Source organism: Neolamprologus multifasciatus, chromosome 7 (genome assembly GCF_963576455.1).
Source record: "Neolamprologus multifasciatus chromosome 7, fNeoMul1.2, whole genome shotgun sequence".
In the NCBI taxonomy this organism is placed as follows: domain Eukaryota; kingdom Metazoa; phylum Chordata; class Actinopteri; order Cichliformes; family Cichlidae; genus Neolamprologus; species Neolamprologus multifasciatus.
Genome location: NC_140445.1, coordinates 41,128,985 through 41,146,520, shown reverse-complemented (window position 1 = coordinate 41,146,520; position 17,536 = coordinate 41,128,985). Strand labels below are relative to the sequence as shown.

Sequence of the window (17,536 nt, the reverse complement as noted above, 5' to 3'; positions counted from 1 at the left end):
CCCCCGAGGTGGCTCAATGCACTGGCGGCACCCTGCGCCAGGGCTGGGTCCCCATACACCCACCCGCCCACAACCCTGGCAACACACTAACCAGGACCCAAGTCCCCAAGGCCCAGCCAGGGCCCCAGCCCAGAGACGGAGCACCCCCAGAACCTCACGCCTGTCCCGGACCCACCCAGGGGCAGCCAGGCTACCAGGTCAGTAACCCACGTCCGTCAGCACAGACCCTCCCCTAGCCCCGCTGCACGCAGCCACGAGGAAACCGTCACCTAAGAGCCAACAGAGCCTTAATAGGCCATGACCACAACCCCGGGTTGAGCCCTCCAAGGAAGATGCTCCTGGGGAATCCCCCGATGCCCCAAGCCTGTCCCTACCCCCACACCAATCACAACAGCACTCTGAATTGCTTGCTGTTAAAGTGAATACATCCAAGGATCTTTACTTTACTGTTGCAGGCTGTAATAGGTTTCATCAGCTAGAAATATAGGTGTATGGGTAAGTATAATGGTACTATTGCGAATAGGACATTTAATTAAGATCTTTATATCATTTAGTTCATTTTTGCCTTGGACAAGAAGCAGTACTGTGCAGCTGTTTGTTGATATGTCCAAGGCTTTTGATTCAGTTGACTATGACCTGCTCTTAGGCTGACTCGGTGATATTGGTTTGAGTAATGGGAATTGGGTAGCTCAGGTTCAAAATTCAATTTTAAGCTTTGTTTTATTTTCTATTTTTATTAATAATATTGGGAATACTATGCTGGCAGTTACACTACACCTTAATGTAAATAAGACAGCAGTTGGTTAGTTCTACTGTGAGTCAGGCTGTTAAAGAGTTTGGGGCTGCCTTCCAACAGTTGCAGGCATTACTGCACCGTTTAATGTTTCTCTTAATACTAAGAATGTGTGCATTGTGTGGAAACAATGCACATGGAAACAAAGCCAGCATATAAATATTGTGTTTTTGAAAAGGTCCTGGAAATGTGTGCTTTTTGCCTTGATAATCTCTATGGCAGGGGTCTCGAACTCCAGTCCTCAAGGGGGCCTGTCCTGAAACTTTTTCATGTGTCCGTGCTGCAACACAAGTGAATACAATTAGTAGGTCATTAGCAAGACTCTATAGAACTTGACTGCATGCTGAGTTGGCAATTCAGCCATTTGATTCATGTAACAGTAGCTTTAGAACTGCATTTTCCCAAACAAATGTTTACATTTACTTAAATTTAAGTAGGGTTAGGGGTTGCCACTTCAGCATGCAATCAAGTTCTTTAGAGTCTTGCTAATGACCTACTACTCTTTTTCACATGTTTTGCAATAGGGACAGATGGAAAAGTTTCAAGACACTGGCCCTCGAGGACTGGAGTTTGAGACCCCTGCTCTATGGAATATGCCATATATGAATTTCCTTGTTGCCCAGAATTTCTACAATGTAAAAAAAACTATCTCATTAAAGCACAGTGATTGAAAAGTAGTTTATAAAGTTGACCCACATATTTTGTTGAGGTTCCTCCATCCATTTTTTGAACCATGTGGTTGTCAAGCTGTTGCATTCTGGTACCTCACTCCTGCACGCCATACGAATGGCATTCTCCTGGTTATATCTGCAAATATAAATTGTCAATTTTAAAATCCTATGCACAAGTTTTGCAAACAACAAAGTTATCTGCAGCCATTTACCTTTTACCCCTTTTTTATAACCATTTCAAACTATTTACATAACAATCAGCTGTTCTGCATTCAATAAGATGCCACAAATTATTTGTGCCACTCAAAAAAAAATATTTCTGTCCACTATAAAGGAGAACATCACAGCCTGATACCTGCAGGTCTGACAGCAGCAGGTGTTTCACTCCTTTTTCTACCTGGAGACAGCAGTCGCCTCATTGTTCTGACACACAACACAAAACTATCCACAACACTACACACTAACTACACAAGACAACACATTAACTACACACTCCAAACACGCTAAACGTCACAAATCTCTCACATCTCAAAACTCTCTCTCTCTTTTTCTGCTGTCTTTCTTTCCTCTCTCTCTCTCTCTCTCTCTCTCTCTCTCTCTCTCTCTCTCTCTCTCTCTCGCCGTCACTCCTAAAACTTCCCCCTTTTCCTAAACAACCAAATGTCATGTTGCCATATCATTTTTTGATTGGTCGACATTGTGCATTTTCCCACCAAAACAAAAGGGCAGCTTTTTTGTTTTTTATTTGTTGGTCATAAGCAGAGAGTGCTTGCTAGCACTGTCCTTAGACAGTAAACATGACGAAACTATTGAGGAAAAAAACGCCGCGTATATATTGTTTATCATGACTCTGGTTTTATGTTGCCTATCAAAACAATTTATAAACTGGTATATATCACCTTGTTGTTTTGTCATCTTGAAGTGGTCATGTGATTGGCTTACCACGACTACTTTATTCTTCCTCAGTCCAACAGCAGCACTCATGCGATTGTTTTGCTCCTTAGCTCCAGGTGTTGTGCCAAAAAGTGATGGTCGGGCAGAAAGTGATTGCCACCCGCGGGAGCGCGCGCAGCTGCTTAAACTGCTTAGTAACGCCGTTACTTGTAACACCGTTATTCTCATCTCTGAACATCAGCATTTTAATTGTAGTCACACAGAAAAATGTATGTCTACTAAGATCAAAGTTGGTGAAATTGTGTGTCTTGTAGAAATTTTTGGCTGTTTCCCTTTATGTCCTTCCATCTTCCTCTTTACTGATTTAAGACTAGATACAATTAGTTAAAGGTAAAAAAAAATCCGGGAAACAACTGCTGGTGTCGATAGTGTCAGGGGCTGGGTCTGTGAGCTACGTGGTCTGCGTGTTCCATGTTTTAATTGTCAAGTTTGTGTTGTCATGTCTATGTTCCATGCTGTTTCCTGTTTATTGTGATAATCCCTGTCCTGTGTGCAGTGTGTCTAATTTTGCTTCCCCTTGTCTCGTTAGGTCTGATTTGTCCCAGCTGTGTTCCCACTGGTTCCCCATCCTCTCATTACCCTTCTGTGTATTTAAGTCCTCTGTCTTCCTCTGTTCAGTGTTGGGTTATCTGTTTGTCTTGCTACATGTTTCTGTGAGTTTCGGCTCTTCATGTCTCAGGTTTTTCCCTCAAGCTCCTGTTCAGGTTCATGTCCTGTTTATCTCATGTTTTTGTTCAGGCCACGCTCATGTCACAGTTTTCATGTTTTAGTTTCTCCCAGTTTAGGTTTTAATTCTCAGCCCCTGTTCACCTTTCTTTGTGCTGATGTTTGTTAGCCAAATAAACTGCTTTTTGTTACACTTAGTTTCCTCTCCTCTGTGTCTGCTTTTAGGACCGCTTCTAAAACTCATTGGCTGCTCAGCCATGACGTATAGACTAATAACTATTTTATATTCCCAGGTTCTTCTTATTAACTTAAGTGAATTTTTCTTTGTTTTCTCTTTGTCTTCATAAAACTAGAGTCAGTTTCAGAGACACATTGGACTGGTGTAAAGTAGTGTATATAGCCCATCACCTCCTTAATGGGTAAGCCAATCTACACAAAACTTAGCATAACCACTGTCAAAAGTGTCAATTCTTTTGATTTTCATATAGATTGTTTATCTCAAAATTAGTTTCACGTGTTTCATTCAACGTACATTGCCTGTATGGTCACCAAAATTTGTATCCACCATGGGATTTTCTTTGAACAGCACTAAATAAGGAATGAAGACTTTCAAAAAGCACTGAAATCTTAGCAAATAACTAGCTTTTTGCTAATATAAAGATTGGCTAGATAAAAAAAATTAATTTCATGAAATTGTTCTTAAATAGCACTTTTCCACTCTACTTGAGCACTCAAAGCACTTTATACAACATGTCTCAATCACTTATTCACACACATTCATACAAGCATTTTTTCTGTTTAACTGATTTCTATACCATATAATATATATTTGTTTTACAAAAGGACAAGAGCGCTAAGAGTCTTGCCACAAGAGTGATGCTCAAACTGCCCTATGTGTGCAAAAGACTGCACATACACAATCACGTGTTTACAAATATAAATAAATATTGGCTTTTTTTTTAAGGTTTTTTTTTTTCTTTCAATTCAGTTCTGTAGTTTGATGGCATCAAAGCTGGAATAATCAACACACGTAAAAACTGTCTCACTCAGGCAGACAAGTCATAACAGAAAGTTCTATATTAAAGTGTATAAAATACAACTGCTAGATGTCAGTAGACTGTAGATTGCAGTCAACTGAGTTCTGTTTTCTTACCACTCTCATTCCACAGTTCACCTACTGTGGCCACTGAAGGACAACTATTTCTGGGTGCCGTTCATCTGTAGTGAATGTAGGCTGTCAGTCTGCTGTTTACCTCAGCTGAGGTTTGCACTACACAGCAGGCTCATCCAGGTAACTTCAAAATTCTAAAATACTTAGGATCATATAATATTTCAGTTTTTCAATTGTGTTTTTCTGTCAATATGGGGTGCTGTATGTACATTAATGAGGAAAAAATTTACTTTTAGCAAATGGCTGCATTATAACAAAGAGTGAAAAATTTAAGGGGGTCTGAATACTTTCCGTACCCACTTTCTCAGTACATGTTTAGAATTTTTTTTAATTTATTCATGCGGCCATGCATTTATAAATAAAAGTACTTTGTTCTTGGAACAAGGACCAAGATTGATCTGTGATACATTACTATATTAGAGTAAGAACTAGACTAACACTAGAATGCAGTCTAGGAGAAATCTAAAACTAATGGAAATTGTGGTTAGCAAAACTTAAGTACAAAAAATAAATTAAACTACTATCCAGCACTCAAGCCAACTGCTAAATCAGATCTCTTTTTTTGTTTTGACACAGTAATTACAAGGTGGAATATATGTCAAATCATTTGTGGATTGATAATTGTTTTGTAGGAATAAGACGGGAAAGTGATTTTTAGACTATAATAACCCATTTGGATTGTGGTTCAACTCTTTATTTATTTATTTTTCTATATCTATATAAGATGCTGTTTGTCTGATGTCTTGTAACCTATACTCATCTACTCATCTTTATATTTTGTTTGCGTTTATAGGTGGACTATGTATCCTGGTGAGTATACTTACTGATCAGTGTGTTGTACAGGAACACTGCTCCAGTCTAAGGTCATGTTCTTGAAGTATAGGAATAGTGGAGTCACCTGCTTTCTTATGTAGTCCTAGAAATCAAGAGTTAAGAAGAGTTTATCTCCAGAAAATGTTTTCCTCCAAATGGGTCTAAAGTCACAGTTGGGTAAACAGTCATAGAGAGTAAAGGAGCCTTTCTTAAAAAGCTAAACTTTGGAAAGTATTCACCTGCATAGGCTGATAGACATCCGTACGGTCTAACATGAGGTAATAATAGTCCACATTATTGAGAGCAGATTGCCAGGGCATGTACTCTGTTTCCTTTGACAAGTAAGAGGTTGTCCTGAGGGCTAGAGAGGTCGAGAGCAGCTGAGCCCTGCAGAAAGAATACATGGGAATAAATAACTTATTGCTAAGAAACAATATTACAGCAAAGAATTGACCACAAACAAATTTCTTTATTTAATAAATCTTGTAACACTGGAAAACCTCTTTTCACCACATTTGTGAGAAAAATACATTTGTGGTTTGAGCAGTGGAATTGAGTATGTGGATTGCGCCCATGAAAACTTGCCATCTCTTTTTTGAAATTGCCAAATAACTTATTCTGCTACCGACTCTTTGTTTTGGATTTCTGGTACCCTAGGTGCTGACGATCAGGTGCCAATCAGGTATCTGATTAACAGGACCAGTGAGCATGGACCCTTCTACAGTGGTCTTTACAGATCCCTCACACCCTGGACACAGAGTTTTTGACCTGCTGCCTTCTGGCAGACGGTATAGAAGCCTGCAGGACCAGGACCACCCGACACAGGAACAGTTTCTTTCCCCTTGCTATTTCCCTCCGAAATAGTTGTACTGTCACATTGCTTCACACTGCCATACTGCAACTGCACCTTATTTACATTCTGTGGTATTCATTTTTGTAATCCTGTAGTTTTTGTATATAAGGATTTAGATGTTTTTATATTGTGATTTATGTATATTGTTCATTGTGTTGCTCACATATTGTGTGCTTTTACATTGTTGTGCTTGAAAGACACCATCGACCGGAACCAAATTCCTTGTATGTGTTTGTGCAGATACTTTGCCAATAAATGCGATTCTGATTCTTGTCAGTTGATGTCTGCTCTAAGCGTGCCATATTTCACTGATCTGGATATGGCCCATGCCATATCCAGATCCATCCATTATCCAAACCCAGCTTCCAGCGTATTTATAATGAACCCTAGTATCATCTCCAAATTGAACACAAAATTCCATATAACAGGGAATTTCAGACACAGGGCTCAAAATGAGCACCCCAAGAAGATGACACTGCAAGAAGGCCAGGGACCGCAGTTAGTCTTCAACAGATTTGCAGTCAAAGTTTGCAGGATGATGAAGCCGGTGGCTCTCTACCCAGAACAGACTGGACACAGCCAAACTCTGGTCTTACAGTACTGCCAGGAAGCCTGCCATGGGTGCCCTTCATCATCAGGCCCATTTGAGCTGATGTTGGCAACATGTGCACTGGTGCATCATGAACATGTGGAGGAATATTATGTTCAGTGATGAGCCCAGATTCTGCCTATGACGCTTAGCAAATAAACTCTCATACAATGTGAGAAGGTAATAAAACTGTGTATTAAAGGGAGAGTTTGATTTTTAGAACACTTGAACCTCAAATTAGTCGGTGTAATGTTAGCTCATAATCCGTTGTTGTTGTGTAGCTGCAGATAGGAGGGTTGCATGTCTAATATGCTGATAATTAATTGTGACAATATCTGCATTAAAATAAGTATGTTTATGGCAGTGTGTGTGTGTGCCCCCCCCCCCCCCCCCCACACACATAAAACATATTAAGGATTGTACATTAACATAAAACTGTTGTCGGAACCATACTGAATTTCACCACAGAAACATACACACACATATGAAGAGAGAGAGAGAGTATGCTACCAAACAGCCATCATAATTTGTCATACAGTGAGAGCAGGACAAATCAACAACTGACAATGACTAATTAATATTAAAATCTGTAACATAATGTATTGTTTGGAGTTTAGTCTGTTACTGTTACTATTTTTACCATTTCTTCTTGGAGCAACTGTAACCCACATAATTTTCTTAGGGATTACTAAAGTATTCTGATTCTGATTGTTTCAGGATGACCTGCCATTATTCAATAACACACCTGTATCTTTTGCTCGTTTCTCCTCCTCTTCTTTTCTCTATTTTCTAAACTGAGGACCTGATGGCTTTGAATGTTTCTCGTCAATCTTCCATTGGTTTTAATTTTGCACTCCAGTATGAACACCCATCCCCCAACCCGAGGATCACCACAACATAACCTAATAGATTCGCTTTGTCTAGGGTTTATTTCTGGGATTTCACACAACCCAGGATTCAAATCATGAATCATGAACTTTGACTTCAGCAGCAGGCGCACCGAGGGCTCTCGCGCTCACTTTTCCCGTATAGAATTTTGAAAAAACATCGGTGCAAATTTTAAGTCTGTATTATAATGTCTGGTGTTTTCGTGTTTGTTGGTTTGTTTTTATTTTGTGTTATTTTGCGGGTAGGTTATTAGATGCTGCTCCAGCCAGCCAGTGAATCCCCCGCCGCCCCGCCCTCCCTGTGCAGCAAGCAGCAGGCGCACCTCGCAAACGGAGGGCGCCCTTACTCCCAGCAAATGGGCGATAGAAAACCGATCGGTGCCTATGCCATTCCCAATATGCGCTGGCATGACGTGCGAGCTATATATATATATTTTTTTTAAATTGCCGATGCCCGTGATGCCGCCCCCACCACGATGCAACCCCGCAAAACGCAAAGAGTTTGCTTTTCCTCTGCTCAAGTAAGACGGTTAAAAGTCCTGGAGTTGGTGTTTTTTACCAGACTATGTCCTTCAATATACATATTAAACAAATATGTAGGACTGCTTTCTTCTATTTGTGCAAAATTTCTAAAATTAGGAACATCCTGTTTTTTTAAAGTGATGTTGAAAAACTAGTTCATGCATTGATTACTTCTAGGCTTGGCTATTGTAATTCATTTTTATCAGGCTGTCCTAAGAACTCAACAAAAAGCCTTCAGTTGATCCAAAATGCTGCAGCAGGAGTACTTACATAGTCTAGAAAAGGAGAACATATTTCACCCATACTGGATTTTCTTCATTGGCTCCTTTATAAATCCAAAAATCAAATTTAAAATCCTTCTCCTCACATAAAAGGTCTTGAATGAGCAGGCCCCATTTTATCTTAAAGTCCTTAGTGTCCCATGCTGCCACTATAGAACACTTTGCTCTCAGACTGCAGGTTTACTTGTAGTTCCTTTGGAATGGTAGGGTTTTACATTGAGGATAGAACACAGAGACTAGGACAAGACATCCTGAGAAAATATACATAAGAAACTCAGAAGCACAAGAAAATACTAAACTCGGAATAAAAAAATACTGAGCATGAACTTAAATCATCTCTAAAATCCAAAAGAAAGGCCCAGGAGACCACAACAAAAAACTGGCTCAAAGATCCAGGACCATGGCACCAGCTTCCTTTTCACTTTTCATTCTCTTCATAGCTGCCCTTACTCTTCATTACTAATCATCTGTATTTCCTGATTATAAATAATAGAAATGTAAGCTTCCAAAACTTTAAATTGAAACAGCAATTAACTAAGTCTGGAGGGAAAATGTAGTTACTGAAAAGCAAAAGGTGGCATCAAAAGAAAAGATCTGCGTAAAAACCTAAAGCTTGCACTTGAGTCAGTACTTCATTGTCTCAAATAGGAAAAGTTATATAGTTACTTTTTTATCAGTGGGTATATATAAAAGACACCAGAATTATTATAACTGGAAATTAGTGAAAAACTGCAACTTAATGGACCTACCTGGCCAGACTGAATGCATCATCCACAAGTTGTGCTCTGTTTATCACTGGTATAACCTGGAATGATATAGATTCTTGCTGAAGACATCAAAACTATGAACGAGCACATATGGACTTGTATAGTAAACAAAAAGTGTGAAATAACTTAAAACATATTTTATATTTTAGTTTTTCCTAAATAATTCCCCTTTACTTTGATTACTTCTTTGCACACTCTTGGCATTCTCTCGATGAGCTTCATGATGTAGTCACCTAAAATGTTTTTTTTCAACAGTCTTGAAGGGGTTCCCAGAGATTTTGAGCACTTGTTGGCCCTTTTGCCTTCACTCTGGGGTCCATCTCATCCCAAACCATCTCGATTGGGTTAAGGTAAGGTGACTGTGGAGGCCATCTGGCGCAGCACTCCATCTCTCTCCTTCTTGGTCAAATAGCGTTCACACAGTCTGGAGGTGTGTTGGGGTCATTGTCCTGTTGAAAAATAAATGTTGGTCCAACTAAACACAAACAGGATGGGATGGCATGTTGCCACAGGATGCTGTGGTAGGCATGCTGGTTCAGTGTGCCTTCAATTTTCAAGAAATCCCCAACAGTGTCACCAGCAAAGCACCCCCAGACCATCACACCACCTTCATGCTTCATGGTGGGAACCACACATGTAGAGACCATTCGTTCACCTTTTCTGCATCACACAAAGACACGGCGAGTGGAACCAAAGATCTCACATTTGGACTCATCAGACCAATGCACAGATTTCCACTGGTCTAATGTCCATTCCTTGTGTTTCTTGGCCCAAGGAAATCTCTTCTGCTTGTTGCTTTTCCTTAGTAGTGGTTTCTTAGCAGCTATTTGACCATAAAGGCCTGATTCATGCGGCCTCCTCTGAACAGTTGATGTAGAGATGTGTCTGCTACTGGAAATCTGTGCGGCATGTATCTGGGCTCTAATCTGAGGTGTTGTTAACTTGCAGTTTTTGAGGCTGGTGACTTGGATGAATTTATCAACAGAGGTGACTCTTAGCCTTCCTTTCCTGTTGTGGTCCTGTTGTGAGCCAGTTTCATTGTAGTGCTTGATGGTTTTTGCAACTGCACTCAGGGACACAATCAAAGTTTTAGCAATTTTCCAGACTGACTGACCGTCAGTTCTTAAAATAATTATGGGCTGTCATTTGTCTTTACTTAGCTGATTGGTCCTTGCCATTATATAAATTCTTACAGTTGTCAAATTGGGGCTGTCATTTCTCCTTAACACTTACCACTAGGTAATTGGTAAGAATACCTCAGGCAGCAGAAACCCAAGAACGAGGAGGAACCATCATGGAAGGATGGGCTCCTGCTTGGTATGTACCAACCGGACATAGTAGTGGTGGACAAGCAGAAGAAGACAGCCGTAGTGACAGCCTTAGCGATACCGAATAATAGCAACATCAGGAAGAAGGAACACGAGAAGCTAGAGAAGTACCAGGGGCTCAGAGTCTCAGGGGACTCTGAGTCTCTGTGACCCAGCATTTTGAGTTCATTTTGTAATTTTTATTTCTTATATTATATTGAAAATATGTGAAAATAAAAGTCTTGTGTTGGTATTATCAGTTAGGATTAAGTTAAGTATTATTCCAGTTCAGGTTTTCATCTATGTTCCCTTGTGTGAGTCTGTTCTTTTCCTCTGTGTCAGTATGACTTGTATTTCTTGTCTGTGTGTTTCATGTTGTCAAGCCGGTGTTGTAACGTCTCTGTCTCTCCATGTTTCCCGGTTTATTTTGAAAGTCTGTTTCTATGTTCATTGTGCTTAGTCTTTCTCTTCCCTGTGGTGTCATGAGGTTCATTTGTGTCAGCTGTTTCCCTATGTGTTTCCACTTTCCCTGATCACCTCTTGTCTGTATTTAGTCTGTGTGATCCATGCAGTCTGTGTTGGGTCGTCTGTTTGCGTTCATGTTGAATCAGGTCAAGTCACAGAGTTTTCTCTACTGTTCAGGTTCATGTTCATGTTTGGTTCATTTCATAGCTCCATAGTCGCATGTTCCTTTTCAGTTTCATGTTCTTATCCATCGAAACTGTTTTGATTGGTTGATTGACTGGTTGATTGATAATACTTTATTTATCCCCAGGAAAATTGTTTTCATAGCTAATTTAGTATTTCCCAGTGTAGGTCTTAGTTTGGTTTTGCCATCCGCCACAATAAAGGCTCACTTTTTCTTTAAACCTCAGTTTATCTGTCCTGTGTCTGCATTTGGGTCCATTTCATAAATACATAGGCGTTCCCCGCTGTGACACAGAGAAGAGCTCGAGAAGATGTGGAGGGTGAAAGTAACAGTGGTTCCAGTGGTAATCGGAGCACTTGGTTCAGTAACTCCCCCCAAGCTAGGTGTGGCTTCACCAAATCCCAGGAACAACATCCAAGATCTGGTTGAGGACCTGAGTTTGAAGGATAAAGACTGCCCACAGGGATGAGAGGGGAATTTTTTTATATGTACATATGCATATCTCATTATGCATATGCATAAATACTGATAACAGAAAATAACGAAATTGATGTCCTGCATCCATTAAATGAGAAAATGTGAATCATGTCAGAGAGTGTCTGTGTACCTTGTGATTTGTATTAAGCTGGGTGAAAAGGCGTTCCCAGTTTCCCAAGTCATAGTTTACCCGGTAATATCCAGTTACATTAATGTTGGCCAGTACCCAAAAACCATCACTCCTCATTTCTAAGTTTATCACTGATGGAGGAAAAGAAAAAAAACCCCACATTCTTAAATTTTCAAAAAGTTTAATTACATTTGTATTCTACTTGTAAAACCACATTAAAACTGTGTACCAGCTTTACCTTCCTTTTCCATGAGCCACCAGATATCTTTCTGGACCGTACCACCCCTCATCCATCGAATAGGAATCAGCCACTCATAGCTGGGGAAAGCAACACATTTAGCGTCATTCATATACCAAACAAGTTACTAACAGGTGCAGCTCTGAGAAATACTAGTGAATTTAATATTTCTATTTAATTCGGTTTAGCAATTCACTGTTTAAGAGGACCTTAAATAAGGTGATCCAATAATGTTATGTGATTACATGTGTCAAGTGTTTGAACAAAATAGAGAGTAGGGATGGGAATCGAAAACCGATTCTTGTTGAGAACCGGTTCCCACTGTTTCAATTCCTTGGAATTGTTTGCCATTTTTGCAAACGATTCCCTTATCGATTCCAGTCGCCTCGAATGACGGCACCACGTTGCGGAGCGTCATTTACCTGGCAGGAAACATGGCGCCTAAGCGGCACAACCGCTCAAAAGTTTGGTTGTACTTTACAAGAACAGATGACAACAGGGCAACTTGCAATACTTGCAAAGTAGATATTTCATTTAAGGGAGGAAACACTACGAATATGAAAAAGCATTTGCTCACAAAACACGCGATGACCTTAAATGAATGTCGTGTTTTTAATTTCGCTCCGGACTCGTGAATCTCAACCCAGCAGCAGCGGTAACGTTTGCACGTCCTCTCCCGTTAATACGGCAGGTAAATAATCAACTAACAGTGCATATTATGTCAGCGCGATCTGCCTTATTACAAAACCTGCCATTACTGTGCGCTGCATTTAGGTGACCATGATGAGAGAGACAGAGTCTGGCTCAGATGCTGGCAGTTCTCGCTGCAGTCTACCGTTAGCGTCTCCTTTCAGGCCAGGATAGACGAATGTCACCGAGCAGTGACTAAGTTTGTGGTCAAAGGCTTGCACCCATTTGCCACAGCAGATGCCCCGATTTTCGGTAAGTGAATGTGTTTAATTGTAGGCAGGGACATTACTGGATATTCTTGTGTAATTGCTACAGAATAATTTATGTTATACATTGTTATTGCTACAGAAGAATATTTATTTTATTAATATTTTACATTTACAATGTTTTTTTCCTGGGGACACTGTGACACCCCATGGAAGAGCCGTAGGCTGTGGATCTCTTAAGATCTCACTGTTGGGTTTGTAACGCCATGTTACTCCTACATTTCTATCTTGTTCAAAGAGAAGATATAAAACAAAGTTCTAAGCTAATCGACCTTAGCGTTCTCCTTTTTAAAAAAGAATTGATAAGAGAATCGATAAAGAATTGAATCGTTAAAGAATGGAATCGTTAAAGAATCAAATCGTTAAAGAATTGAATCGTTAAAGAATCGAATCGTTAAACAGAATCGAAAATGGAATCGAAAATGGAATCGTGAAAATCTTATCAATTCCCATCCCTAACTATAAGAATACATTTTGATTTCTCATTTAACCAAACGTTGCTGTCTAGATTTCTCCCTGTATCATTACCTGTGCCAGTTATTTCAGATTTTCTTTCATTGTTATTGTCCATTTTGAGCTGTCACAATTTCAAGTTTAAACCCAAAAGGCCATTTCAAGAAAAAAAAAGCTGAAATACTATTTTGAGAAATGTGGAAATTTACGTGGTAGGTTCAAGTCAACCAACTGCCACGTCTGTTATACCCTCTAAAAATTGTTCTGTCAGAGAAGGATGCAACAGGATCCTAAGAGCCTTCATCAGGAATTTGATGGGGATGTGGTGAACAACCCTAAACAAGCAAACACTTTCCTGATGTGTTTATAGTTCCTCCCTGAGCCTGATTCTACCAGAGATCTCTTCCTGTTAAAAGGGAGTTCTTTCTTCCTGCTATTGCAAAGGGCTGTTTGAGATTTTCAGATTATTGGACTTCTTTCTCTCATACTGCCAGGTATTTTTTATTACTATACAAAGCTTTTTGAAATAACTATTGCTGTGAACTTGTGCTATGAAAACAAAATGTAACTAAATCTAGGTTGACTTTAGACTAAATCTAAACGCTGTGGGAAGCACATATAAAAAAATGACATATTTCTCAATACTGCCACAATGAGTCAAAGCATATTTGCATTTCAAAAGCTGTAGTTCTGCATACTTGTAAGGTGATTTGACTGTGACGTTAGAATCTGCATCCAGCAGGAAGTGCTTCTGGGATACTTTCCCTATGGCTGTATTTATAGTAACCACAGGGAATCCCATCTGAAGCACCCAGGGACTCATAATTCGATCAACTGAATGAGGAAGTGAACCATTATTGTCTTTCACAGCCTGTAGATTAAAAAAAAGTAAAAACAACAGAGGCATAATGATAATAACTTTAAGACAAAATTAAAATAAAATATAAGAAGTTTGCAGTAATAACATTTGTCAGCTATTGTGAAATTTAAAATTTGTGAAATTTTTTGTACTGTGTTGTTTTAATAGAACGTCAGTCCTTTGCAGAATCATATGGCAATACATGCAGATGAATTTGTGTCTGGCTGCACAGACTGGTAGTGTGAGAAATTTGAAAATGCCATAAAATGTTTAAAAAAAAATTATGGTAATGTAACTATCCTATTTTAAAGAATATACCAAACAATCATGTTTTGTAACTGTAACAAAATGCCAAAGTCACATTCAACCTTTGTAAAAAAGAAAGAAAGAAAGAAATCATCATTTTACCATCTGCAGATGATGCCACAAGTCATTCCCTACTGTATTACTGTATCCAAAGTGATTGAGGTAAGTCTGCAGAAAAAAGGAAAACAGTCCAAAATTCTTAATTATCTGTGGCTGAAGAATATTGGCTAAGGTGATGTATCTCATTAACTAACTAAAAGAAATATACAAAAACATACACTCAGTCCCTGGATGAAGACCGGCTCTGAGAGAAAGTCTGAAAACATCCTCAACACTGCTGCACCCTGAGGAGGTAAAATTTTTGTTCAACCTATCAGTTACTCAGTTTATAATAATAAAAAAATGAACACAATATATCGTAGAGTGTACAGCAGCTGAAAAACACTAGTTATTCAGGACATGTACATTTATCTCAAAGTGGTACTATTCCCGATCTGTATCTTCAGGGCTATTTCTTATTTTGTATTCAGTCATTATGGAATTGCTACCCCTCTCCGTGAATTGCTACCTTATTGTCCTGGAGGGGTTTGTGTGTCCCAGAGATTCCAGGGGCTATATTGTTGGGTGGGGTTGCCCCCTGGTAAGGTTACCCATAACAAACTGGTCCTGGGTGAGGGACCAGACAAAGAGCCATTCAAAAGACCCTTATGAGTAGAACATCGAGGGAACAGTTCACCCTGCCCACGACAGGGTTACCAGGGCCCTGCCCTGGAGCCAGGCCCAGGTAGGGTGCCCAAGGTCGAGCTTCTGGTGAGCTTCTGGTGGCCAGACCTTCCGGGCACAGCCTGAAAAAGGGACATGAGCCCATCCTCCTGTAGGCCCGCTACCCACAGGAGGCGCCCTAGGAGTCGGTTGCAATGTGTGTTGGACAGCGGCCAGGAGCAGAGGCCCAGGCAGACCGATCCCTGACTACCTAAACTAGTGATTGGGACATGGAATGTCACCTCCCTGGTGGGGAAGGAGCCTGAGTTAGTGTGTGAGGTTGAGAGTTACCGGCTAGATATAGTTGGGTGCTCCTCAACACACGGCTTGGCCTCTGGTACCAGTCTCCTGGAGAGGGGACTGTCTCAGTCTGGATTTGCACTTGATGAGAAATGGCGGGCTGGGGTGGGTATCCCATTGTGTACCCTTGGCTAGCTGCCTGTATGTCAGGGTTTAACCTGGTGGGCGAGAGGGTTTGTTCCCAGTGCCTTTGGGTCAGGAAATGGGTCCTGACTGTCATCTGCGCTTATGCAGTGAATGAAAGTTCAGAGTACCCAGCCTTCTTTGAGTCCCTGGGTGGGGTGCTTGATGGTACTCCACCTGTGGACTCTGTTGTCCTACTGTGATACTTCAACGCTCATGTCTGTGACAGTGAGACCTGGAGGGGTGGGTGATTGGGAGGAACAACCTCTCGGATCTGAACCCTAGTGGTGTTAAGATTCTTCAGCTGAGAGCATTGTCAGGGTGGAAGGAATACTTTGAGGACCTCCTTACTCCCACTGAGAGGTCTTCCGTGGAGAAAGCAGAGCCTGGGGACAAGGGGGATGACTCGTTTATCTCTAGGGGGGAGGTCACTGAGGCAGTTAAACAACTCCTTGGTGCCAGGGCCCCTGTGGTGAATGAGGTTTGCCCTGAGTTCCTGAAGGCTTTGGATATTGCATGGCTGTCTTGGTTGACACACTTCTACAATGTTGTGTAGAGATCAGGGCGGGGGGTACCTCTGGATTGGCAGACTGGGGTGGTTTTTGTCCTGGTCGTGGAACACTGGAGAAGCTCTTTATCCTCTTGAGGATACTCGAGGGGATAAAGGGTACACGGGAGTTTGCCCAACCAGTCTGTATGTGCTTTGTGGACTTGAAGAAGGCATTCGACCATGTCCCTGGGAGTGTCTGTTGGGAGGTCCTTTGGGAGTATAGGGTTTTCTGGCCAACTGCTATGAGCCATTTGATCCTTATACAACCGTTCCATGAGGTTGGTCCACATAGGTGGCAATGAATCGGACTCATTCCAGGTGGGTGATGGCCAGGGCTGCCCTTTGCCACCAATTCTTTTTGTAATATATATGGACAGAATTTCTAGGCGTAACCAAATGGAGGAAGGCTTTCACTTCGGTTGTCTCAGAATCTCATCTCTGATTTCACAGAGGATGTGGTTCTGTTGGCTTAATCGGGTGATGGCCTCTGACTCACACTGGAATGGTTCACAGCCAAGTGTAAAGCAGTGGGAATGAGAATCAGCACCTACAAATCTGAGGCCAAATCCTCTCTGGACCGTAGTTATTCAGTAGGGTGAGATATGTTAAGTTAAAAGAGACCTCAATTACTCTCCTACAATTAATCTTATTTAAACTACTTAGGTTTTATAAACTCAAAAGGCTAGATAAAGAAAATTTGGGCATGTTTGCATACATAAATCTTATTCAATTAAGGATAATTAGCAGTTGATGAGTAGTGATACTGTAAGGTGTTGCAGCTTCTGTACCTTGCTGTATGAGATGACATCAAATTGTTCACTGATTTGGTTAGGTAGGACAATACTGTCTTCGTTAGAGGACAGAGGATGAGAAGAAGTCAAGGCATCGACAGCAAAAACTTTATGAATCTCGTCAAGTACTATCAGGTCTCTCTGGGCAAACAGACAAACAGGAATGTTTTAAGAGGATTTTACACTATGACAACAATGCATGTAAGATCAGGTCCAAATGCAAAAGTCTGTTCTCACAACATTCCATGTGGGCTCAGCATGGTCTGCTCCTAGGTAAGCCACATATGAAGCAAAGCCTTCATTGAGCCAGACTTCATTCCACCAGCGCAGGGTCACCAGGTTACCAAACCACTGTACCAGACATGGCATGAATTAATTTGTTGAGTTATCAAGGAGCGAAAAAATCAAAAGGCAAAACAGCTTACCATGTGTGCTAATTCATGGGCAATAATGGTGGCAGTCATTTCTTTATTCCTACTGGAGGAAGTTTCAGGGTCATAAAGAAGATTGGTTTCCCTGTAGGTCACCAAACCCCAATTCTCCATTGCACCATAATAAAAGTCTGGTAGAGCAATTTGGTCTGTGAGGAAGAGACCAGATTTAATATAGGTTTAAGGAATTGCTTCAAGTTATCTTAAGAATGTAATTAAACAATTTGTTATAAGACA

General features: G+C 40.7%; 1 protein-coding gene across 1 annotated transcript in view; it reads right to left on the bottom strand.

Annotated features, from left to right (window-relative positions):
- LOC146514929 (aminopeptidase N-like) overlaps positions 1 to 17,536 on the bottom strand; it is a 38,503-nt gene that overhangs the window by 6,627 nt on the left and 14,340 nt on the right. Inside the window, exons 8-19 of the mRNA XM_085167417.1 lie at positions 17,294 to 17,448; positions 17,106 to 17,219; positions 16,866 to 17,009; positions 14,621 to 14,686; positions 14,445 to 14,510; positions 13,876 to 14,048; positions 11,769 to 11,848; positions 11,531 to 11,661; positions 8,950 to 9,005; positions 5,308 to 5,455; positions 5,080 to 5,171; positions 1,490 to 1,600 (exon numbers count right to left, since the gene is read on the bottom strand). Of these exons, the coding sequence (XP_085023543.1) occupies positions 1,490 to 1,600; positions 5,080 to 5,171; positions 5,308 to 5,455; positions 8,950 to 9,005; positions 11,531 to 11,661; positions 11,769 to 11,848; positions 13,876 to 14,048; positions 14,445 to 14,510; positions 14,621 to 14,686; positions 16,866 to 17,009; positions 17,106 to 17,219; positions 17,294 to 17,448 (1,336 nt within the window). The remainder of the gene's footprint in view (positions 1 to 1,489; positions 1,601 to 5,079; positions 5,172 to 5,307; positions 5,456 to 8,949; positions 9,006 to 11,530; positions 11,662 to 11,768; positions 11,849 to 13,875; positions 14,049 to 14,444; positions 14,511 to 14,620; positions 14,687 to 16,865; positions 17,010 to 17,105; positions 17,220 to 17,293; positions 17,449 to 17,536) is intronic.